At 42.8% G+C, this 23,766-nt stretch overlaps 1 protein-coding gene across 3 annotated transcripts; it reads left to right on the top strand.

Moving 5' to 3' along the window:
* Positions 1 to 509: 509 nt before the first annotated feature.
* PDGFRL (platelet derived growth factor receptor like) lies at positions 510 to 23,759 on the top strand. Of its 3 annotated transcripts, none has more exons than XM_037382147.1 (7): positions 517 to 640; positions 7,406 to 7,435; positions 8,099 to 8,393; positions 16,080 to 16,231; positions 17,647 to 17,940; positions 18,233 to 18,372; positions 22,711 to 23,759. In XM_037382147.1, the coding sequence occupies exons 1-7, from the start codon at positions 586 to 588 to the stop codon at positions 22,897 to 22,899; spliced, it is 1,155 nt and encodes a 384-aa protein (XP_037238044.1). In that variant the 5' UTR covers positions 517 to 585; the 3' UTR covers positions 22,900 to 23,759. The 3 variants fall into 3 exon arrangements, with proteins under 3 accessions (XP_037238053.1, XP_037238044.1, XP_037238063.1); XM_037382166.1 differs by lacking the exon at positions 517 to 640 and adding an exon at positions 6,957 to 7,066; XM_037382156.1 differs by lacking the exon at positions 7,406 to 7,435 and having other exon boundaries at positions 510 to 640.
* The last annotated feature ends 7 nt before the right edge of the window (positions 23,760 to 23,766 follow it).

Genomic DNA, 23,766 nt, shown 5'->3' with positions numbered 1-23,766 from the left:
GTGATGCGCACCCCGCACGGCTCCGGCACTGCCCCGCTCCCCGCTGCCGGCACAGGGCAGCCCGAAGGCGACGCACGGCTGGCACCGGCGCGGAGCCACGCGTGGCGAGGGGCAGCGGCCACGCAGGAGCTAACGCAAGCAACGAACTTCCGCAGAGCCCCTACGGTCGCGATTGTCTGGGACGCAGCTCTGCTCCCGCTCTGCACCTGGAGTGCCGTGCGAGCGCGCTGGGCCTGCGCTGCGCGGGGAGACCCGGGCGCCGCCCGCAGCCGCCCGGCGAGGAGCGCGGAGCAGCAGCTCGGGCCGGGCTCCGGCACCCGCCGCCTTCCCCGTGTGGGAGGCGAAGCGCCGCAGCAGGTGCCCCGCCCGGCGCGAACCGCGGCGGACACCCTCGGCCGGCCCCCCTGCGGGGCGTCGCGGCCCTTCCCTCCCTCAGCGAACAACCGCGGGCGGCGGCGCCTCCCGGGCGAAGGCAGCCGCAGTCCCCGGGCAGAGGCCGCCGCCGGCCGGCTCCTCCCCGCGCCGCGCCCCGCCGCTGCCGCCGCGCCCGCCCCGCCTGAGCCCAGCGCCACGGCCGCTCCAGCCATGCGGCTCTGGGTGCTCCTCAGCCTGTTGCTGCTGCAGGAGACGCTGCCACACGGTGAGCCGCGACCCCGCCGCCCTCCGCTCCGCCGCCCCGCCGGGTTCCCGCACTCTGCGAGCCTCCTCGGGCTCTCCTTGCCGCCGGGCCGCCTCCCTCGCCGGCCGCCCCTGCCCCGCGGCCCCCCCGCTAGGACAGCCCCCGGCGCAGGCCCGGGAGCCATCGCGGGGTGTGTGCGGGGCTCCCGTCGGGCTGGGCAGAGGCGGGGGGAAGGCGGGCTGCTGTCCTGGTCAGCGGCCGGCAAGCTGCCGCGGCTTTCCGCCGTGTGGTGTCGGTCCCCGACGCGGTTCTGGGGAGCGGCGTTTGGGCAACACCGGCTGCCCCCCGCCGCCTTTTCTCTGGAGGGTCGACGGTGAAGCCGGGGCCGAAATGCGGGTCCTCGCCGGAGGGGGTGGGGGGAGAAAAGAGGTGGTTGTGCCCAGTTGTGCGTCTGCAGAGCGGACGGAACTTTACTCGTAACTCAGTTTCAGGTTTTGCTGAAGTCTTGGTGGCGAAAGAGGCAAGGTTTTGACTGGGAAGGGACATTTGTAACCCGTCCTTGACCTGCATAGGCTTTAACTGGGTAAAAGGGAGGCTGTTTCCTGCTTGCAAAATGCGAGTAAACTTAGTAAAACTTATTCAGAAGAAACCAAAAAGCCCAATTCCTTTTTTTCTCAGGGAAGGCCTAGGGGAGCAGGGCTCACGCAGCCGGCGGCAGGGTTTGCAGGGAAGTTGGAGGCAGGCTCTGAGGCGCGGGGAAAGGCAAGGAGGCGCTTAACGCAAGTGGCCCGTGGGTCGGTCGTAAAGAAAAAATTCTTGTAAGAACATAAAAAAACCCCTTCATCCTGAGAGCTGTTAAGCACCGAAGGAAGTTGTCAGTGGAGGCAGTAGAGTCTCCAGCCTTTGGGACAGTCGGAGATCAACGGGAGAAAGCTCTGGGCAGCTGAGCGGGGGCGGGGGGCTCCCAGGAGCCCTGTCCAGCCCAGCTTTTCTGTTGACCCTGTGTGCAGGAGTTGTGCTCCCAACCAGCATTCTGCTGAAGGCCCGGTCTGTGGGTGTGCGCTGCCACATCAAGAAGAGTGTTTTCTATTTGAGAACATGACATGAGTTGTAATTTGGGCAAGAGATTCCCCAGGAGCATGTTTTTCTTAGTTTGTCTGGTTTATACTGAGGTTTGGGTGCTTCATGCAATGTCATCCAGAAGCTTAGCTAGGGGAGAAGGTAACCTGGTGTACTTAATGACAGTTCCTTTGTTTACAGCTTGTAAAAGTCCAAATGTAGACATTGTCATTCCAAAATAGCCTTCCTAATTTAGTTTATGTCCCTCCAGATTGTCCGTATGAGTGTTGATGTGTCACTGTATTGTCCGTGCGAGTCTTCAGATGCTTAACTTTTCCTTTGAAGGACCACAAATATGTGGCCAACCTGTTTTGTTACGTTACTTGTGATCATGAAGACTCTTTCCTCTCATCTTAATCCTGGTGGTTAAGAATTACCCTTTATGGTAATCTCAACTTGATTGGTTTTTTTTGTTTCAAGGAAGAATTCGTTAATATTATGAGAGTTGAAAGGTCGGTGATGCTGCCAAGATGTAGCAAGGGGCCTGCCTTGTGGAATCTGGCAGACAGTGGACATGATTCCTCTGGCCTTGTGGGAGACCTTGCTCATTCTCTGCTTCTGAAGTTCTCTAGGTGGACACTAGAAGAAGATCAGGGGCCTTCCTGAGTTATAACCTGCGGAGCTTTTAAGCCAGTGGAATGCAAATCTGGATATAGGTGATGTCTCAAGTCAAAACTGGATGCTTTTTAGGATTATGTGAGTAACGCTTATTTGGGGGCTGTTCTGTGTGTAACATCTGTGAGAACAAGAGGCAGACAAACATTATAGGGTAGGATGAGGCAAATACTATGAACCAGAAGCAAAAGTGCTCTGTGGTGTGTTTCTGTGACATATTCATGCATAGTCTCCTACTTTGACTTGGTGAGTTAGTAGGGACCCTGAATGTACTGTTGGAAATTCAGAGGAAATGAGTACAGGGCGTCTTAGAACTGACATTATGAGCTGATCAGAGGTTGAAAGGAGGAAATTTCTCAATGAATGTATTTCCTCTAAGTCTTAATTTTATTACTTTATTAATAAGAAGTGCTGCTGCTGGATTGAAACAGTGAGGGCCCTGCACTCAGTAAATCTGCTGAGACGGTAAAGTATCCCAGACATGGCATATTAATGTACTTGCGTAAGTGGGCTAGTTGAGTTTATTCCCTTCCCTGGGAAAGTCTTGCAGTTTGGGTATGGAAACAGAGGAATCTGTGTGGTGGGTTCTGTTGCTCCTGGAGGGATTTGATTGTGTGTCCTCTTAAGTAATAGACTTCTGTACCAGTTAACGTAGTTATTGGGCATGCAGATACTTGATGCAGTGATAAGAGAAGGTGGGATTGTGAGGTACAGGGGTGGTGGCATCAGTAGATACCTGAACAGACACAAGAGTGTTGGGGAGGAGTGTGGTCACAGCTTGCTTGGAAATTCACCTCAGGGAGGTGCAGCAGTGAGGCAGGACTAGGTTTTCTGTGTAGGAAGATAAAAGGTCCTCTGACGGTGTTCCAGAAATGCCCCTGCTGTCACCTGCAGGGACATGCAAGGTCAGACAGACAAGAGTCTCACTGTGTAGCTGGGGGTGTGATATAGGAAGAAAGTGTTCAGACTTACTGAGAGCTACGGAAACATGGAACAGAGGGAGCTTGTGTGGAGAGGAAAAACTTCATCTAGAGAAAATCAAAACCAGGCTTTTGGCACTTGAACTTGAAAGCTTTCATAGGGGAGTCTTTAAGTTTCTTAAAGGCAGAGTGTCAGGTGTAGAAGAGCACACAGTTTGGAATGATGCTTTTCCTTGGGAGGAGGTTATAAAATCTGTGTGCCTTTGAACAAGTGTCGTGATTGGGGTGGGCAGAGCATAGTGGAAGTGGCAGAGTAGTTTGAACAAGTAGCCCTGTTTCAGTAGGATTTGAGTGAGGGGAAGAAAAGAGTGGCTGGACCAAGTCTCGTGTGCTTCTGCAGACAATTCTGGAAAGTACAAGGAGCTGGAACTGCTGTTTTGAAATGGGAATGCTCATCTAAAAGGCTTACCAGGCCTATCAGTGGGACCTTCTAATACTAGGGCACTAATTGCACAGGAAAGATGGAATAGCTCAACCCAAGGGAAAGGTGGCAGTATGTGTTGAAGAAAGCTTTAGTGTTAAATCTAATTGCTGGTGGGTTTTGTCAGTAAGTCATCCGGACTGAAATACCAGCCTTGTGTAGAACAACCTAGTAACTGACCACCCAGCATAATGGAGGGAATGATCACTCTGTTAAGGAAAATCAGAGGGGCAGCAAGGACTGGGTAGAAAAGCAAAAGGAAAAATTACCTACCCTCACACAGGCTGGATCAGACGTGTTGGGGTGTGACTCCAAGTGCTATTGTTTAGATGCCACAAATGATGACTTCTTAGAGCTGCTACTCGGAGAATCCCTGAGAAAAGCAGCAGTGCTTGACTTGATCTGGAGTAGTACTTGGGTAATTGGGTTCAGATGTTGCTTTAGAACAGCCAGACTGTAGTTTTAATATTCTTGCAGGAATAATAAAAGCCAAAGAAACGACTGATGCATTTAATTTTGGAAGGGGGAATTACATAAGATGAGGAGGCTCATTAACACACATATGGATTAAATATAAAAACCAGAATAAGGCAGACAAAAAGAGTTTGAGAAACAGCTTGCAAAAGGGGTAAAATCAGCCATAAATCCTTTTCTTCTTCTGATGTGCTGGGGTTGGGCAGGGAGAGATAGCCGCAAAATTTGTAAGGCTGGTAGAAATGGGGGATAAGAAAGAACACCTACAGAAAGTAAAGCTTAAATTAAAAAGTTATTTGTGTGCACCCATGTTCACTATGGAGGTGCTTAGGGAGGTTTTAATGGAAAATAGTGACATGAGAAGCATATCAGAAACATTGAGTGCAGTATCCTACTGGGCACTGTAATAGCAGGCTCTGTCTGTATGAGGAAAATCATTAGACATCTCATTAATGTGCCAAAAGATTTGGCTTTAGAGAAAATCAACAACATGAACAGTGTTTAAGCATTGTGATTTGATGATACACACCTGAGACTTAAAAGAAAGTTGAATCTGAAATCACTGAAGTCTTAACTTGGGTGCATAGCCTATCATACAACTACTCCTTTCCAGGGAAATGGAAACGTGCCAGTATTTTAAGATTTTTTAGGGAGGTACAGGCACAAAGCCAGATCTCTGTATTCTGTAAATAGAACTCATGGATAAATAGTCATAAATTACAGAAGAGTCAGTACGGCTTTGTAGGGCTGCCCCCACCCGGAAATCAGAAGTGTGTTTTGTTTTGCAGATCTGCTGAAGTTCTCTGAAGGACTTTATAAGAATGTGGCCATGGATGAGTTGGTTGATATACTTAGGTTGCCAAAGGCTTTTGATAAGCCTGTTGTTAAAGACTCCATGGGAACCAAGGTGCTGTGAGACATGGGTAGACCTCATGGAGTAATAACTAAGAGTGGGAATTAACGTTCAGTTTTTACAGTATGGTCATGAATTTGTTTTTATTCAGTGAATTTCACAGGGATATTGTAAGGCAGGTGCTTTTCAGCATATTTCTAAATCTGCTAAAAGAAAAGAAAACTGTTAGTAAAGAGTTGCAGAAGGATCGCGCCGTTTAGAAAGACTGGGCATTGAAAATAGGAATTGAATTTTGTGTTGGTGGATGCGAAGTAACACAAATGATTCAAACTTCATATACACATTGATGGGTTTCTACTTAGAAATTTCTAACCGATAATTCCTACTTAAAGTGATCTTGGAGTGACACTTGTTCATTCTAGAGAAATTCAGCTCCTAATATTTCTTTCTTGAAAAGTAGTGAGCTGTTTGGACAGGAAAGAAGACACCATTAATATGTGCAACTGTGACTGACCGTATATTGAACCTGGTGTACAGTCTGCTTTTGTCTTCTTCCCATTACCCAAATGTAACTGAACTGTTGTGAGATGCATATTCTTTACAAGGAGCAATAAGAGTAGGACGTGTCAGCCCAGAAAGGATATGTTTTAAGGACACTTAAATTCTGTAAAGTACAAGTGCTGCAGAGAAAGTTGTTGGAGAAACAATGGCTGTTTATTCACTTAATACAAAAACTATGAGGCATCTAATGTTTATGTATAATTTCTGTAGTTTTGAAAATTGACCAAACCAATTCATGAAGGAAAAATCCACCAAGGACAATAAAATGACAGAAACCGTGGTTCACAGCTCCCTTGAGCTAAAGGTTCTTGGGACACTAGTATCAGAGGGGCAGAGATGGTTGTCCTGTTCCCTGGTTGACATCTGACACTGGGTGGTGTCAGGGTGAAGGTACTGGCTAAGTAGACATTTGTCCTGACCCACTTTCTGTAAGGCTACAACTGTAGCTTTTCTAATGTGATGCAGGGAAAAAGTGCTCCTGCACCAACTGTTTGCCCCTATAATATATGCAGTGCGTCACTCGCTAGGGTACCGTGCTCTGAGTAACTAGAAAAGCCCTACTTCATAGTCTTCTGTGGGAAGCAGCTGCCACCTCTCTGAAATTCTCCTTTGTTACCATCATTCCCTGAAGTCTTTCAATTTTGCATAGCCAGTGGCATCACAGGTGCTAAGAAAAATAGGAAGAAACATAAATATTTGTTTCAGTCTCCCTTCCAGAAACTATAAAATGTTACTCTTTATTTTAAACTATCATGATCTTTGGAAGGCATTTATATTTGATCTCTTTAGTTTGTGGTGCATTTTATGGTGGTGAGGCATCTTTGCGATCAACTTCACCACTGCTCATAATGTAGAACCGGGAAAAATGTTTGTCTGTGTGGCAAGGGAGGGATGTACCTTAGTAACTGGATGCGTGCCTCTCAAAAAACTTGTTACTTAAGAGTCCCAAAAGAGTTCAAAATTGCTGTCTTCCAGTTTATTTTTCAGTTGGTGTGAGACCAGAAGACAAATGCTCCTGCACAGGCAGCCTTAGTCTGCATGCTGAGAACACAGAGTCACAGAATGGCTGAGGTTGGAAGACACCTCTTGGGATCATCTAGTCCAACCCTATGCTCGAGCAGGGCCACCTAGAGCACATTGCTTAGCATCAGTTGGGTTTTGATTATCCATCCATGATGGATAGATACTCCACAATCTCTCAGGGCGACCTGTGCCAGTGCTTGACCACCCTCACAGAAAAAGTGTTTTCTTATGTTCAGGTTGAATTTCCAGTTTTTTAAATTTGTTCTCACAAAGCTCTGTGCCATTTAAAAGAGATGTGATGTACATCAGCCTGGGCTTAGAGAAGTAGAAGGCTGAAGCAGCGCAAGGTGTTCAGCCAGGGTATGAGGAACGTCACGGGAGCCACCAGTGGCAGGAGTCTGGTAAGTGCCGCTGTTCATACTGCAGCCAGTACCAGTTTTTAATTCATGTTAACTCACTGTACAGCAGGGCTATTTTTAATTCCAGTGGGTGCTTGTTGATTGATTTGTACAATAAAATACTCCAGCATTTTCATGTGGAAAAGCCGCCTTCAATGTGAATTAAGTGTGAGGCACAGTTAATGGAGTTTTTGATGTTTGGGGACAACAGTTTTAGGCTCATCTCACAAAAGTTCTGTGCTTCCTGCTGTCGGGTAAAATGGGAATATCTTGCTATTTATTTTTTTTTTAATTTAAGACACTTCACTTTTCCTTTCCATTTCCTTTGCTTTGTTTTTACAGGCAGCTGGGCATCCCTGTTGTCTCTAGCAGGTAATGAAATCTCTTACCATTTGCCTCTAAATAAGGTTCTGTTTTCATCTGGACGTGTTACAGAGAAGTGATGAATTAAATACTACCTTTGAGTGACTTAAGTGCCATTTGTATTTTCACAGTACTTACCGTAAAAGAACTGCATCACTATCAATATTTTATAAATCATGAGGTTTCACACCTGCCAGTTTTTCTTCATGTGTCTCTTACAGTAACATGGTGTATGAAAGGGTTACGCGGAACTGATGGGTGTGTGACACCTGTATGAAGACGGAGAACTTGTGTAGCGTTGTGTACTAAATGGCAATGATGTGGGGTAGAAATGACAAAAGTAACTGGAGATAGAAATGCTGTTTCTTTCTCTTCCCATTTGTAAAATTCTCATGCCTTACATGTTTGTCTGCTTATGTGAACTATAAGTATAGATTTTCCACGTGTTGTTGAAAGCTCTCTTTTCCGTTTTTCCCCAGGAAAATGGATCATGCCAGAGACTTCAAAAACTTACGGGAATTAACTCTTACTCATTTTTACGAACCCTTTATAGGAAGAACAAACTTCAGTTCCTCTCTGTGATAAGGAGGAAGTGGTTGGTTTTTTTCCCCAAAAAGACTATATAACCTTTTCCTAATTAGTAACATTATTTTCTTTTCTTTATTTTACTAGTTACTGGACAGCCTGCGAAGAGTAAGCATCCAAAAGAACCTGGGGAAAACAAAATTAAGCCTGTTAACAAAAAGGTAAAACCCAGAACCCCCAAAATGAAGGAGAGAGAACCTGCTGACTCCTCTTTGAAGTCCCAGTCCATACTGACACAGGTGATGGATAAAGGTCGTTTCCAGAAACTAGCTGCCACTTTAAGCCTGTCTGCAGGACAAAGCATAGAATTGCGATGTAAGGGGAGTAATGTTACTTGGAACTATCCTTCGTACTTGGACACCTTTAAAGACTCCAGACTCAGGTAAGGTATTTTGCAGTTTCAGGGGAAGAAAAAATCCCTTTTTTTTTCCTACTGCTTTCAACACCATTGGTGTGTGTTTGTTTGTTTATATTTTTACAATTGAGATGTTCCAACTAGTGGTTTCTAATGTCAACAAAAAAGGATGAGCATCATCTACTTGTCACCAGTTACTGCCCTGTGATTTGCACTGTGGACTAGTCTTGTAGCATGTGAACTGGATTTCCTTCAGAAGAATGTAAAATAGAAGATGTGGTCTAGCAGGACACCAGTGTGCTCCAGCCACTAACAGGGAACCATATTAGAGCTAGTCCAAAGTAAAACCCTCAAAATGTGTGAGTGTGGTTGTCAGGTACTCACTAGCAACTCTGTTGCTTTACAGAGACCTGCTTCTGGTGGGCTGTACTGGTTGTTAATGTACCTGCCACCTGAGGCACAAAGATTTGATTTCCTGAAGAAGCTCAAACCCACATCTCCCCACTAGCAGAAAAATACACCAGCCTCCATGCTAAGGAGCAAATAAGAGTAGTCTTTGTCAGTCCAAGTTACCTTTGTGTCCAAAAGAGAATTGTGAGGTTTGTGGTGTGGCAGAGTTTAACACTGAGGATAGTCACCTTGGGTTTAGGAAGGCTTTTTCTTTCATCTAGTGACATCTTAATGGAAACTGCATAAATAGTTATTAGAGCAGGAAGAGGAACTGAGGACACTGCCTTTCTCTGCCCCACCAGGTGAGTGTCCTGTTGCGCTAAGCATCTCCTTCCAAAACCTCATACATTTGTTTACTATCCTCAAAAACTGGGAAGGCACACAGTTAAATGTAGTAACTTCTGTATTTGAAAGAGGGGGGCATACAATGAGCTTAAGGCTGTCTTCCACAGGCCTTTTGTTTTTTTTGGCCATGAGTAGTGTTTATTTTCACTGGGTGTTTTGTGGAGATCAATGTCTATGAAAGACAAGTAGTGAGGAGACGAGCACTGTGAACGATGCCATAAGAAAGAGCTATAATGAGCTTTTCTTGAATTATTAGGTGAGAGGCACAGAGGTATGAGCAAAGGTATCAACTCCTATTGTCCTTTTGTTCCTAAATTAAATATAAGTATATATGGGCTCTCTAAATAACAGGTTATCTGAGTCTCTGTGATCTATTTCACTTATTTACGGGTATCAGGCTACGTTAAAATCACTCCCAGTTAATTAATTTTGCAGATACATTCTTCTCCTTCCCACCTCTCTTCTTAAAGAAGGGTGCTGAAGACTGGCAGTTACACACTGTGATCTCTAGCATATCCTTCTGAAATTTGCGAGTTGTTCCTTCTCGGAGTGTTTATTTGCTTGCCCCTTGACAGCTGAGGAGTTCAAGAGCTACACTGGCTGAATAAACCTCTGTAGCTAGGGCAAGGCTTCTGTCACAGTAAGTTGTGGCAGCAAGCCTCTTTCTGCAGAGGGTTTATCACAGCAACGTCTCTCAAAAGATCTTGTGGCCGATTTAAACTACTGCTTTTTCTTTGGCAAGAAATAGTGTTTTATCTGGATTTATTCCAGTAGGTGGCGTTTATCAGCTACCATACAGACCGTGCCTTCCAGCAAGCCAAAGCTGAAAGTGCAAAATGGGATCAGCAGGGAGCGCGTGCGTTTTTTGGCGGCGGTTGTCGTTTTCAAGTGTCTCTTACGTTTTGTGCATTTGCAGATAGGTTGTTGGCATGATTTTTGTCCTGTAGACCTCCAGGTCCTGTTATCTGAGTGTTAGCATCTGGCACTGAAGGAGGCAAGGCAAGTATTCACAGTTTGTGGAGAGGAATCTGAATGCTGTTTCATTCATTTGACTGTCTATTCCGGTCTTGCAAAATTAAGTACTTTTCTAGTGATGCACATGGGACAAAATACAAGAATTTAAGGTAGTTTAGGGAAAAAAAGATAGGCGTTTCCTAGTTGGGTAGTTTGGCATTTTGTGTTTTGGGATTCTCTTGCCTCAGCAATTTACCTGTTTGTTCTCACTCAAGTTCTCAGTATTTGTAGTATTTTAACCATAGAACAGAAGTTAATAACGTCACACAAAATAAATGCTATCAAACATTTTGGATGGGCGGATATAACTTGCCTAAGTATTTATTTTCTTTTAGAAGTATGTTAGGCTATGTTTAAGGCTCTGTATTGAAATATGATCAACTTTGCTTTAGAAATATTATTTTGTATTAAGTTGTTGAAGCAGTAAGGCTGAGTTAGACTGAATCAACTATTTTGAAGGAAGCAGAAGATCCTATAGTTAACTAGAGAAATGGAAAGCATAGATAAGTAGCATACTTCAGAGCCACCGAATAGTAAGATTTTATGGAGACCTTGACCACAGAATTCTGTGCAGTTAAGTTTTTGTCACATTTTTAGGATGACTTTGGTAATTATCTCAGGGGTTTTGCTGTAGTGCTAATAGATGCATATGAAACAAAGTTTGCTTTATAGGATGTGAACTATGAAATCTACATTCCATGGTTTTAGAAAGTTTTGACTGAATTTAACTGGAAATATCATAAAGATAGCATGTTATTGTGTTCTCAGTTGGTAGTGTCTGTAAGTGAACTGGCAGCAGAAAAGGTTGACAATGTAATGACCATCATTCAAGAGGAGCTTAGGTCTTCCTGGTGGCATAAAAAAGGCCAAGCACCAACTACAATAGGCAAATTTTAAAATTTTACAAGTATATTACAAATATATAAAAAGATATATTTTAAAACAAAATGCTGAATATAGGGCAAAGGGGGAGAAATCTGAAAACTTACTATCAAATAACCTACAGCAAAAGTTGTTTAATCATCTAGATAGGTACACGTCCAGTACCTTCTAACACTTTTTGAATGCCTAAAGACCAATTATAAGGTGATCCCTTCATTACCAATTAGTGAGGTGTGGGGTGAAACCTGAGCTAACCAGCTGGGTTGGGCTTTTTGACCATGCTGGTCTTGCTGGAGTTGGGGCACTGGTGCAGACCAGTGTTAGTGGCAGCAGCAGGGGGGGAATGGTTGGGGTCTGAGGAGGTAATGAAAAGTGAAGAAGGAGCTGGTTGCCAGGCCTGAAGGTAAGTGAGGAGGATGGGTAATGGTGGTGGAGGTCCCTGTAATTGCTGGGGACTAATGACTGCTGTTCTTTTATTCATTTGTTGTCCCTACAAGAGCAGATGCTCAGGCATCCAGTTCCTGTTTTTTCTTTATATAGTAGGAGGGTTGTACAAATTCGACTGGTCTGGTGGGAATTTAAACAACAAACAAGGTGTTTTACATCTCCTGGGAACTGCTAACATCCTCTAACTGCAGCTGCTAAGGGAGGAGGCTTTAAGGACCCTGGCATCTAAACAGAATTACAGTTACAGGAGGCAGAAGAGACCTTAAGGTTCAGGGTGCTGAGGACATTTGTAGCCTAGTTGGTCAGAGGTCCAGGGCAGGAGCTGATGCTGAAGATGCTCACTGCATTCCGCTTCATGTCTAGGAGAAGAGGGTGTTTTGGTTTGCAACTCGTTCAGTTTAGCATCCATGTAATGTATTTCCTATGGGTGGTTGCAAAAAGAAGTAGGGATAAAAGCCAGAAGTGTTGTCACCATGCCATGCTTGGCATGTTTTTAACTCGCCCCTATGGTAAGGAGAACACAGCAGCCTAGAGGACAAGAAGGAAGAGATTATAATTAAAAAAGCCATTTCTGTAGTATTAGTGGCTGTACCTTCTTTGAGTTTGTCTTTGTAGGTGTACTTTATGACCTGGTAAATAAAATATTTTCGCTTACTTATACTAGAGGGTCTCAGTTTTTAATAGGTCTGTAGCTGTTAATATATGTTAAACTTACCGTATGGGGGGAGGGAAAGATGCTGAGTGAAAGGAGGAGGAGGATTCTTTGGCTGTTTTTTGTTGAGCCAGAGGAGAAAGACTTTTTCCCCTGTCGTAACTGAAGTAAATAACAGTACGCACTGAACTGATTTACTCAGCTTTAGAGACTGCAGCGTGCAGTGCAACTCTGGGGAGAAGACTAGAATCATGCAAACTTGGCTCCCGAACTAAGGACACACACCGGTTTCCTTCAGGACTAGCTTATTATTTGTAATGTTCTCTTGCCTTGTGCAGCGTAAATACACCCTGCAGATAACCTTTTGTCTGAAAATTTTGTGTACTGCCTGAACTGGCCAAAAATCTTGGCAGCAGTAACGGTCAAAGGTAGCCTGTGCACCTCCAGAACAGAAGGGCTGGAATGCTGTTTTGTAAGACTGTGCATAACAAATTAATAACTGCAGGCTCGCCCAGAAACTGGATCTACAGTGTATGAGAAGGATCAAAACCTGAAAGGAATGAAAGGGAAACAAAGGCAGGCATGTCTTCCCTTTCTTATGCTTTACAGCAAAAAGCTGCTCTAGATGAAGGCAGCCTTAACTTCACACAGTTTCTGCTCTGTCTGACTTGGAGCACGGGTCTCTCACTTGCCGAAGACCGGCTGTATTTATCACAGAACATCATCTGCTAAATAAACTCATGTAAAATGGAGCTGATCCAGTGGAAGAAACTGGAGCAAAGAGCCAGACATGCATCATATGCACATTTGTGAGTGTGAGGGTTGCATGGAGAGGAGCACTCACAAGTACTGTGGAAACTGTGTTGTAGAGGGCAAAATTAGACTGCTTTCAGTGAATGCAGGCTGCTGCTGGCTTAGTAGGGTGTCGGTTGTGCTCATGTGTATAACTGAATTTCATTTTGTTCTGTATGCTCTGAAAGCTAAGGATTTTTTTCTTGTGTTAAACAGTAGGATGTTATGTTCCCCTCCTAGTGAGACTGTATTTGAGATAAGCTCTCTTTTGTTAGTATGAATGCAGCTGCTTGAGAGGAGTTTGCTAGATGCTTTTAAGTGATGCTATGTACACTGTCTTTTTGTCTTTCTATATGTTGGGAGGGGTTTAAGCTTCTAAACTTGGCGTAGTTTTTCTGGCAAAGATCTTTTGAACTTTAAATATATAAAGCTTACTAAGGAGAATGCCTGGAATATGATTTTGGAGTAGTTTTCTCGTTTCTTTAAACAGTCTCAAAATGTTTGTATATACAGTGTTTTTACTTTGTGATATGTAGAGTCCAGGAAAGTTTTGGCTTTTGAGTCAGATTTCCCAGCATCTAAAATACTAATGAAATAAAAATTTTTCTGGAAATATTGGTCAGCTGCAGGATTTACTATTTATAATTTACTTTATACGGCCTGTTTTGTCTGCTTAATATGGTCATGTCACAAGTTTCAACACTTCCACTCTCGGTTGCCAGGTTTTGTTAGTGCGTGTTTGTGGATGACTACTTCACTAGGCTATTTCCATTGATTATTGGATAGCATGTTCTCAGTTAAGCAGAACACACTGTACAACAATTAATTAACTGTGACCTTATTTTTCTGTCTGTTGGGATTTTGAGCTATGGTTCAGTGTCTGCACTAGCAGTTGGAGGCAAAAATGTTCTGGCATAATGGTTTCTCTGTAATGTTGACATTTGGTACTGGATACTTGCAAAACATTTTATGCTGATATAATCATGTAGCCTGTGAAACGTGAACTGTAAAACTAAATAATAATACAAACTAAGATATGTTTTATATTTCTCTTTTCTTCCTGTTGGGTATGATACACAGCAGAATCTCTTGCAGGAATAGGAATCTCTCAAAGCTTATCCAAAAACTGAAGATAATTTATAATGTAAGGTAGTGTATGTATTAAAAAATGAAAATGCTACTACTCCATAATTACATGATTCCAAAAAGTGGAATCAGATGAGGTCACGTAAGACAAGCACATTAGTGGGTCGTAAACATGATTTGCCTGGTTCCTTAGGCAGGCCTCAAAATGCCCTGTGGTGGATGAGTGTGCTAGTGGTGTCTGGTCTGAGGGCTTTAATGGAAGAGATAATTCTCAGCCCTGTTTACACTGTGTATTTGGTGTGTTTTCGATTTCTAAGGTCCTTGGCTGGAGACTAAACGTTGGGTTAAACGAACCGTTGCTTATGATTGCTGGTAGTAGTGTAAACTGCTAGCAGAACACCTAGGGAGTCAGAAGTGTTGAGAAGTGTATCTAGCTGGAACTAGTGGCCTCTCTGTTTAAGCAGATAGTCTGCCTGCAATGAAGATGTAAATCGAAGAATTTGGAGCATACAGTACAGTTAAGCATGTCTGTAGTTCTGCTGTTACACAGTGACACAGAGTTTTAGAGGATATTCCTCAAATTAGAGGAATTTCTTCAAAGTATGCTAATCCCAGCAATAAATGATTCAGTCAGGTATCTGCCTTGCAGAATAATTGCCACATTAATAAGAAGACATAGGAGAATAATAAATATTCAAAGAACCCACAGCTGAATAAGAGTATTGGAGCTGTTCAGACTTCATGCAAGCTGTGTATTTGTCCAGACCCCATCTGAAACGCTGAAAAGAAGTTTATCATCAAATGCCTAAAACTGGAAAAATCTCTCCTGACTTGGTTAGAGCAGAAATGACCTTGCAACTCAGTGTCTTGCAAAGGAAAGCGGGAAACCTATGTCTTCTGGATGTGCTATCATGTAAAGGCAGATGGTTGAAAATAACAGTTTTAAGGGTCAGAGTGGTGGAGTGCATCAGTACTGCCACATGGCCGTCCTGACAGGGTTCCCTGAAAAATGGTACTGTTGGACCATTGCTTTTGCAATCCATCAAAAGGCAACACAGCAGACTGCCAACTATAACACCATCTGTCTGCAAGAAAGAGCCAGGAAAACAAACCTTAAAATAGAAAAAGAACACGATAAGATTGTTGCTGCTCTCTTTCATAGATAGAACACAGATAGAACCTTTGACCCTTAGAAACATTGTCAGTGTTTACATATATAGCTACATATTTATAAATATTTGCACATTTACAAATGCCAGTCCACTGAGAGATGTATCTGGGAAATTCAGGGGGAGGAGTAAAAAAGAAAATCAAGTCTGAAATAATCACATGGGTGAATTTTGTGTAGTTATGTGATGACACTAGCAGTACGCAGGATCATGCTCTGAAATAGCAAAGAGGGATGAGGAACTCCAGCGAGAGGATGCCAGTGAGGTGGCTTAGGGCAGAAGAGCAGGCAGTGCGAAATGACTTACTTGCAGAACAAATCCAAGCTGATACAGAAGCTCTTTATGATGGTCTTCACAAGTGGAAACTTGGACCAGTATGTTTAAGATAAGAAAGCATTCACACTGAAAGCAGGCATAAATCATCAGACTCTTATTAATAAGTACCTGTTACTTATTACTTCCGAATTATCTTGAATCAGTGCTACAGTTAATGGTATCAAAAGAGGACTGAGATGCCTGCAGGTTGACCTGGAGAATGAAAATGTGGGATATACATGAACAAACTGAGACAAAACATAAATGAACATACTGTCTACAGCAGTCACAGTCTAGTTTCAAAATGGGGACTGAAAAGAATTCAAGAGTGAACTGCAGAAGGCAACAGCTTGCAAGCGCTCATGAGTAGTTGAAATAAGTGAAACTACTCATGTAAGCAAGTCTGTGCTGAAGCAAAAGGGGAAGTTGCAACATAGCTCCAAAAGAGAAAGGTGGGTCAGCTGCAGAGTGGGAATAAAAGAATCAAAAGTAGAGGTGAGCTGACAGAAATATAAGAGGAAATACATCTGTCTCTGTGCTTTTTGTTTTATTTCTCCCCAGTATAAAGCAGCTTGACAGGTATGGTCAGCTGATCCTTGCAAACTCCACTGCAGCAGACACAGGTGAATATAGCTGCTGGCTTCAGCTGTGCAATGGTAACAAATGCAGGAAGGATGAGACTAAAACAGGTTCAACGTACATCTTTTTCACAGGTAATTAACTCGCTGGGGGATTAGTAATGGAAAAGTATTCGCTAGTAAGACAGCAATAAAGCTACATCAGCAATTTTACTGTCAAGACTTTTCTTCCATGATTTTCATCTTTTTTAATGGATGTTACGGAAGACAGTGCTGGTGAGCACAAAATTACTTGCTCAGTGTAATTTATGAGTCCATTTTTCCTATGGATTTGTGTATTCAAAATATTGCATAATGCAAGAGAAAGCAAATACCTTTGAAAATACTAACGTGTTCTGAGGATCTTAAACATTTTTTTATTAGTTTTGTAGAATTTTTGAAAATGTCTGCATAAGAAAAATAAATCTGTGCAGAAGATTCATTTTGTCATGGCATTCAGATGACCACATGGATCTCCCCCCTGCCCCTCCACCAGTTACCTGCACTGACTTAAAAATCTTGACCTCACTGATCTCGGTAAAGCCACAGTTTCTCCCAGGAGTCTATATAGCATGTTGGGGCAACACACTGTTGTCCCACAGAGCTTGAAGTTGACTGTAGGCCCAACACTGCATGGACAGGACCATAGTAGGTAACTGTGCACAGTTTACTGCTGCTTGGTACAACAGAGCTGAAATCACATGGTTATTTTGTTCTTCTCCTGGAAAATATTTTGAATGGTAAAATGACCTTTGCTGCCTTATTAGAGCTAAACCATTCTTGGCTAGCAGATATTTTAGTACAAAATGCTAAGATAGGATTGTTTACAATACATTTTGGAGCTAAAATAGACTATGAGACTGTGCAGAAGCCATTTATCAGAAGTGCTTAACGTTCTGAAAATACATTCCTTTAGAAAGGCTGGAATAAACTTTTCAGTCAAGTTATTATGTAAATGCTTGTGCTAGAAAGAAGAATTTCAGCTTTATATTTCTAAGCAGCATGCCAAATACGGAAATACTCTTTAATTGTCATTCTAAAAGCATTAAATATTTCAGCTACTTAGAGCAGTACATCAAACATTTGCCTAAAATCATATGTATGAAAAGGCTGTAGCTCCAAAGAATATCCCTTTCTAGCAGTGCTTTTTGTACCAGTGGTGGTAGATTTTTTTTTTTATGTGTTACTCTTTGAAAGTGGGAGAGTGAACAGAATTAGATCTAGATGAGTTCCAAAGATTTTCTTAAGATTACAAAAATCTGATTACAGTGAAGAATACTTTGTTTTTCTTTTTGATTTAACGTTTTTAATGCAAGCTATATAAATATGTACTGACAGGCTAGAAAAGTTGATTTGATTTTTTTTTTTCCTTTTGTGTATGTGTATTTAAAGCAAAAAGCTTTGGGTTAATTTTTAATGAGCAATATTTTCTCTTGTCATAATGTACTTTCTCTTCTTTCTGTTAAGCCAAAATGTAAATATTATTCTGACTTGTCATTTCTTCTGCACAGATAAAGAGGAACTTTTTGTACCTACTCCCAGTTATTTTGAAATTGTTTACCTGAACCCAGATAAGCCTGCAGTCATCCCATGCCGCGTTACTACTCCTTCAGCAAAAGTAACTCTACACAGGGAGTTTCCAGCAGAAGAAATTGAAACAGATGGAACCGATATTATTTATGATGTGAAGAAGGGTTTTGTCTACCAGCACCCTACTTCTGATCATAAAGGTATAGTCTACTGCAAAGCAGAGTCACAGGGAGCACCTCAGATTTCCATCAAGTATCACCTACTGTATGTGGAAGGTAAAGTGCAGGTTTTTATATGCTTACACTGACTTGTGTCTTCTGCTGGCATTGATTAGAAAACAAATTAAAAAAAAATAAAATAAGTAATGTAATCACAGAGTTTTAAAATCTTGATCTAAAGCATATGTGATAAAACTTCGTAGGTTTAAATTCCATCAGTTTCCATGTGTAGAGGTGAGAGTTGCAAGTGTATATCATTTAGGTGTTGGATTAAGCAGAGGAAAAAATTTACAATTGTATTTAACTTTAGAAACTAATTTTCTGCTTCCAAACACTGTCTTTCTGTCAGTTCCCAAGGGCCCACCCTCAACCACAATTGCAGCATCATCCAATAGAGCAGAAGTCAGTGACAGCGTTCATGTGGTCTGCACCGTCCTTGGGGAGCCAGATGTAGATGTGAACTTCAGGTGGCAGTACCCACGGCAAGAGGTGAGAAATGTATGCTGTGGCTGAAATGGTTTGTCCTTCATAAAGCCAATGCTTTGAATGCCAGTCAGTGTCTAGATTTGGAGTAAAGATTCTTTCAGACTCTGGTGTCTGCTTCTTGCTAGCTTAGGCATGCTGGCAGGAGGAGGCAGCACATCCCTTTTGAACTTCAGCTCATCTTTCCCTAAGAGCTAGAAGTAGCACGGGAATGAAGCTGGAGAACTCTACCCATGTTAGCAAAAATCAGGCTCAGCAAAGGTCACTCCTTGTGTTTCCATTCCAGAGGCACTTGGCCTCTGGCAGTGTTTACAAAGAAAAGCCTCAGAAAGGCCAGCCAGCATCAGGAGGCTATTCAAGGTAAGCCGCAAAGTCTCACTGATACCTCTGCATTTGATATCCCTTTCATTTCCATGGCTTGGGCACATGATTCATCACAGCACAGAATTCTTTAAGCTTAATTGTTGCCCGTAACCAGAGCACAGAAATCAGCTTCTGCCCAGCCTCATCAGAAAGAATCCACTGGAAACATCCAGTGAATCTTAGAACATTGTTGGTCCTATTTTCTTGCACAAAGTAAGGTGTATCTGGCTAGCAACACTGATGGTCCCCTCTCTTCTCCCTCTACCCACCCTGACCAGTTACTGTAGGACCTATTCCTTAACCAGCCTCATCTCTACTGCTGTTCATCCTAAGCAGGATGGGAGCAAAGGACTGCTGGAAAGTGGAACCCTTCACCACAGGAAAGGGATCCTGGGGGATTGCATTGTATTCCATTTGCCAGCCCTCCTAGTACTGGGTTGTCAAAGGATAATGCTAATAAGTACCTTGCTAATAAAGTACTTGTATCAGCACTGGTCCCCTTGAGCCAGCATAGAATTAAGTAATTTAACAGCAGAGGTAACGTTTAAGTGAGTGATTGGAGTTCATTGCTTACTAAGCTTGAGAAAATTCAAATCTAAAGCCCCAGAAGTTTGCTGTAGCCACTAAGGTAGAGACTGTAGCACTCTACTGTCATGCAGGGGTGGCATGCCTTTTCAGGGGTAAAAATAGTGAGAGAGCAAGTGAGCACAAAAGGGATTTCAGTTGCTTGTGAGGGCACTGGGCATGTAGAACCAGGTCCTTACTTAGATGTTCATTCTTTCACTTCCCCCTCTCTTCTCCACCTTTTTTTTTTTCCTTTCCTCCTTGCCGGTTGTCCTGAGTTTTCCTGCTGAGACTATTGAAGTCTGAGCATTTGTGAGCGATTACTGAGTTCCTCTCCCTGCCCTGTCCTGGCTGTTAAAGGAGGGCAGCCTCAATTGCATTTGGTGGGGGGTTTGGTACTGATAGCACGAATTAGGTGAAGAGTAACTACGGGATGGAGTACTGGAAGAGTTCAGCAGAATTCCTGTTTCTGGTGTCCATTTGAGTTTGAGAAAGAAAGGGTCAGATGTCTAAATGAGCAGAGAAACCTGCGGCTGTTGGTGAAATTAAAAGTAAAATGCTAGGGAAAACTGAAGTGCCTCCAAGTTCAAGGAGCTGCAGTGCAGTAGGTTTTTAGAGTTAAATGCCCAATGTCTTCCTCTGAATTTAGCTCTGAGCATTACTTTGGGTGGGATGCATCAACAAATGGCAGTTTGTTCTCTGTCCTTCAAGTCGGAGCTTTAACTCTTGACAGTCTTACAAAGATTCACTCTCTTGGGTGGGGAAAAGAAGAAATGCCCCTGCTGATCACATTAGCTTTGTTGATTGATACGGTTTTCTGGTGGTTTTGTGTGTGTGTGTGTGAGAGATCTTTTGTTGTATTTTTTTAGCTTCCCTTGATATCTGTGTATGGGGCTGTAGTAACTGGCTATACAAACCCCAATTTTATGTCTTTTGTAACTAACTAAGAGCAAAAAATTGAAGGAATTAAATTCTAGACTCAGCCTGGCCTTCCAAAACTCTGTATCTTGCTAATGTCCACCCCTTGCTACTTTTAGATGTTTCACAGCTGAATGGCTGCCCAAACCTGGTTGCTGGCTTTTCTTGGCCCAGTTGTTTCCAGTGGTCTTACAGCACTTGATGCTGACAGGTGTGCTACAGTTATGCCTCTCTGGCACCAACTGAATATAAACAACAAAACACATGCAAATTGAATCCCTTGTTTGCTGTGGATACTGTGGCTGCAGTGCAGGGCACATGCACTATCAGCAGAGGCCTACACCCTCTCACTGCACCCATCTGTTGGGGGGGTTGAGAAAGACTTTGGCCTCCGGCCTGCATCTGCCCTGGAAAGGGCTGATGTGCTTATCCACTGGAGTAAATAGTCTCAGCTCCAGCTGTGCCCAGGGATAGGGAGGGAAGAGTTGTGTTCGTGTTTCTGCCCCAGAAAAATGATGTAAGTAAACATCAGAGTAGGAGCACTGTATGCTTGTTGAAGACTTGAGGAAGTACATACTGCAGAGGAAAAGGTCGAGGTGGAAGGAGAGAGGACCATCATGATGCTGGTCAGATACACCTTTTGTGCAAGAAAAAAGACTGACAAAGTTCTAAGATTCACTGGATGTTTCCATTCGTTGCTGCTGCTTTCAGTGCAGGTAGCTCAGTGATAGTTTTTGCTTACCGCCACCACCCCACCCAGCACCGGGGCTGTCACCTACCACTTGATCCCTGAGCAGAAGCAGCACTTCAGTCCCTGCTTGCTCCTAGATACATTGCACTGGAGAGACCCTCATCTCATCTCTGTAGTTACTAACCTTTCCCTCATTTTTTCACTCAGTTGTGGTTGGTTTTTTTTTTCCCTTGCCACTCCCTGGCAATTGCATCTGCTCATTCACCTGCTGTGAATGCATACTGATGCACTACTCCTTAATATGATTCTCTGAAACTACCTTCAAAGCAGAAGGCAGTTAGTTTGAGGAAAACTGGGCTAGCAGGAGCCCAATCAGGCAAACAGCATCTGCCCCACATGGCCTTTACTTTCACTTTCCGTAGGGTCAGGTAAGTTCACTTGCTATATTTAAGAACTAACTAAAGGTGGGCAGTAGTACTTGATTTTCAGGCTGGCAACAGGAGGTAGTGCTCTGCTAGGCAGAGCTCTGCTAAATGGCTCGATTCCTTCAAAAAGGCTAAGGATTTCTGGGTGAGATTACCAGCTTTTCAGAAAAGTTCTTGCTAGCTGTAAATGCCTGCCAGTGCCTGCCAGTTCCTAGGTATTCCCCGATTGCACTTATCCCTAAGCTTCAAGAAGACTGGCAGCTTCTTCTGTACTGGTCATTTTGCAAGTGCAGAATTATAGCTTTGGCTCTAGGTAAGTGTTTCATTTACTTAACCTTTTGCTACTATTAGCTTAAGCCTTGTAGCATCCATATTGGTAAATGGCTAATCCATCCGTTTCATGAAGCAAGAGGAGATGGTTTCTTTGCAAGCAGGAACCTCTCTTTGTCTTACCAGTTTTAGCCAGGTTATTGGTATAGCACACGCCAACATGATTAAAGCTGCTGACTAGCATGATGGATCTTGGAAGGAAAGAGACTGCCTTAGGCTGTTTTGGGCCAGTTTCTCTTATCCAGTCTTTCGCAAACTTCTGAGGTGCCAGGGAGTGTGACCTGGTAAACAGTCCATCAGACTTCTCTTACAGAAGAGAGAAAGAAAAAAGCCAGTTACAACAACAACAACAAAATCTAAAAAGCATCTTTCGAAGCATCCTTGTATTTTTGGCTTTGAAGTTACATTTTGGAAAGCATAATGGTTTTGGATTAATTTAGAAGCATTTCTGAATTGTTAGCGTTTGCTTGAATGTTACCTAATACAGTGTTCTGAAATTAGAGGAGGAGGAATTAGTCTTGCAACACACGATTTAAAGCTGTTCTCTGTGCCAGAAGAGCACTAGGTAAAGCTTGGTGATCTAACTCATGCCGCTGCTGCCTTCCTTTTCGAGACATGCTCAGAGTCTGAAAATAATGCTCACAGGTCTGTCCCGACATCTCCCCCGAGATACCTCATCTGTTTGATGAAGTACCTAGATGCAACCTTAGTAAGGGGACCACAGTTACAACCGCGTTCATTCATGTACTCCAAGCAGAGCTTTGGCAGCCCATCACTAATCTGAAGATATGCGGTACCTGTAGTTAGAGCGGAAGAGCCATTGTATTACCCTTATTGGGCACAATTTATTGGTACATCAATATTTAATGCAGGAATGTTGCTACAACTGCCAGAGACACCTTCCGTTTCCTCACTCAAGGCTGACTTTTGGACAAGTACAAGGCTTGTACTATCTGACCTCTTGGTTCAGAGTTTGATAGGGTAGTGTCACTAAATACATGTTGCAGAATCACTTATCTTCTTACGTGCCTGGGTTTTTTTTCTTTTAAACAGTCTGAGAGGCCTGTGATTATCCAAAACTTCTGGAGACTGATAAACAGAGGAACTGGACATACCACAAGAATCTCAAAGAGTGTTCTTGTTGTTGAGGATTTTGAAGCTGGAGATGCTGGAAACTACATTTGTATAGCTCAGAACCTACAAGGAGAAACAACAGTAGCTACTCAAGTGGAACTAAATTGATAGGAAAGGTTTGTGGACATAGAATGAACGGTATGTTGTTTGACATTATAGCCATTTATTTTCTTTATTAGTGTTTAACTGTAGCTTGCTTTATCACTGTCTCTCTTCATATGTCAACGCATTCCCTATTCACTAGCTGGACAGGCCAGAATGGAGGTCCTTATGCCCAGCAGTAGTCAGTGCAGTTAATAAAACTACTATGAAGTATTAAAGTTTAAGCCTGAACATGCACACGGCTTAGTATCTTTAGGAATAGGTGCTCTTGGGCTTTCCTTTGCATACAATCTCTTTTCCTCAGACTCTACTCTTTCATAAGGTTAACCTGCTGTATGGTTTTGCTTTTTGTGTGAGAACTGAGAAGATACTCAATATCCCTCAAAATTCACCAAGCAGGTGTATCTGTTCTGGTGCTGTGCAATTTTAAAGTTGCTGTTTAAAACAGCAGCAAAACAACAACAAAAAAACCACAAAATAACCTTGTTCCAGAATTACCCAATAGCAAATGTTTATTTATGCAAGAATAATTAAATTTCTGAACATTATGAAAATATAAACATGTATGTGCATATATGTATATGTGTCTGTGTTCATTTCATATGTAGAAAGACACAAAATCCTCACTCCTAGGGAAAAGTAATACTAAATATATATTTAGGTGCTAGAGGATACCTCTAGAAACTTGTAAGTAGTTCCATACGTTGGATTTCCCTTCTGTTACATTCTTAGAACCTTATAATGTGTAGCTTACTTAGAATTCACTTCTCAATAGATGCATGGTGTTACGTTTACTAAAGTATGTAGCAAATTGATTGCTAAAGGTAAAACTTGCATTTATTTATATAGTGTCATGTACAGGAAAACCCCCCC

This window comes from Falco rusticolus, chromosome 1, assembly GCF_015220075.1.
Source record: "Falco rusticolus isolate bFalRus1 chromosome 1, bFalRus1.pri, whole genome shotgun sequence".
NCBI classification, from domain to species: domain Eukaryota; kingdom Metazoa; phylum Chordata; class Aves; order Falconiformes; family Falconidae; genus Falco; species Falco rusticolus.
Note: the sequence above shows the minus strand (reverse complement) of the source record. Positions and strands in the feature narration are given on the sequence as shown.

Excerpts from the sequence above, each read along its gene's own strand:
- PDGFRL (XM_037382147.1), top strand. The coding sequence starts at position 586 with ATGCGGCTCTGGGTGCTCCTCAGCCTGTTGCTGCTGCAGGAGACGCTG. Across the intron at positions 641-7,405 it reads GCAGGAGACGCTGCCACACG|GCAGCTGGGCATCCCTGTTG; the intron begins GTGAGCCGCGAC and ends TTGTTTTTACAG. Across the intron at positions 16,232-17,646 it reads AACGTACATCTTTTTCACAG|ATAAAGAGGAACTTTTTGTA; the intron begins GTAATTAACTCG and ends TCTTCTGCACAG.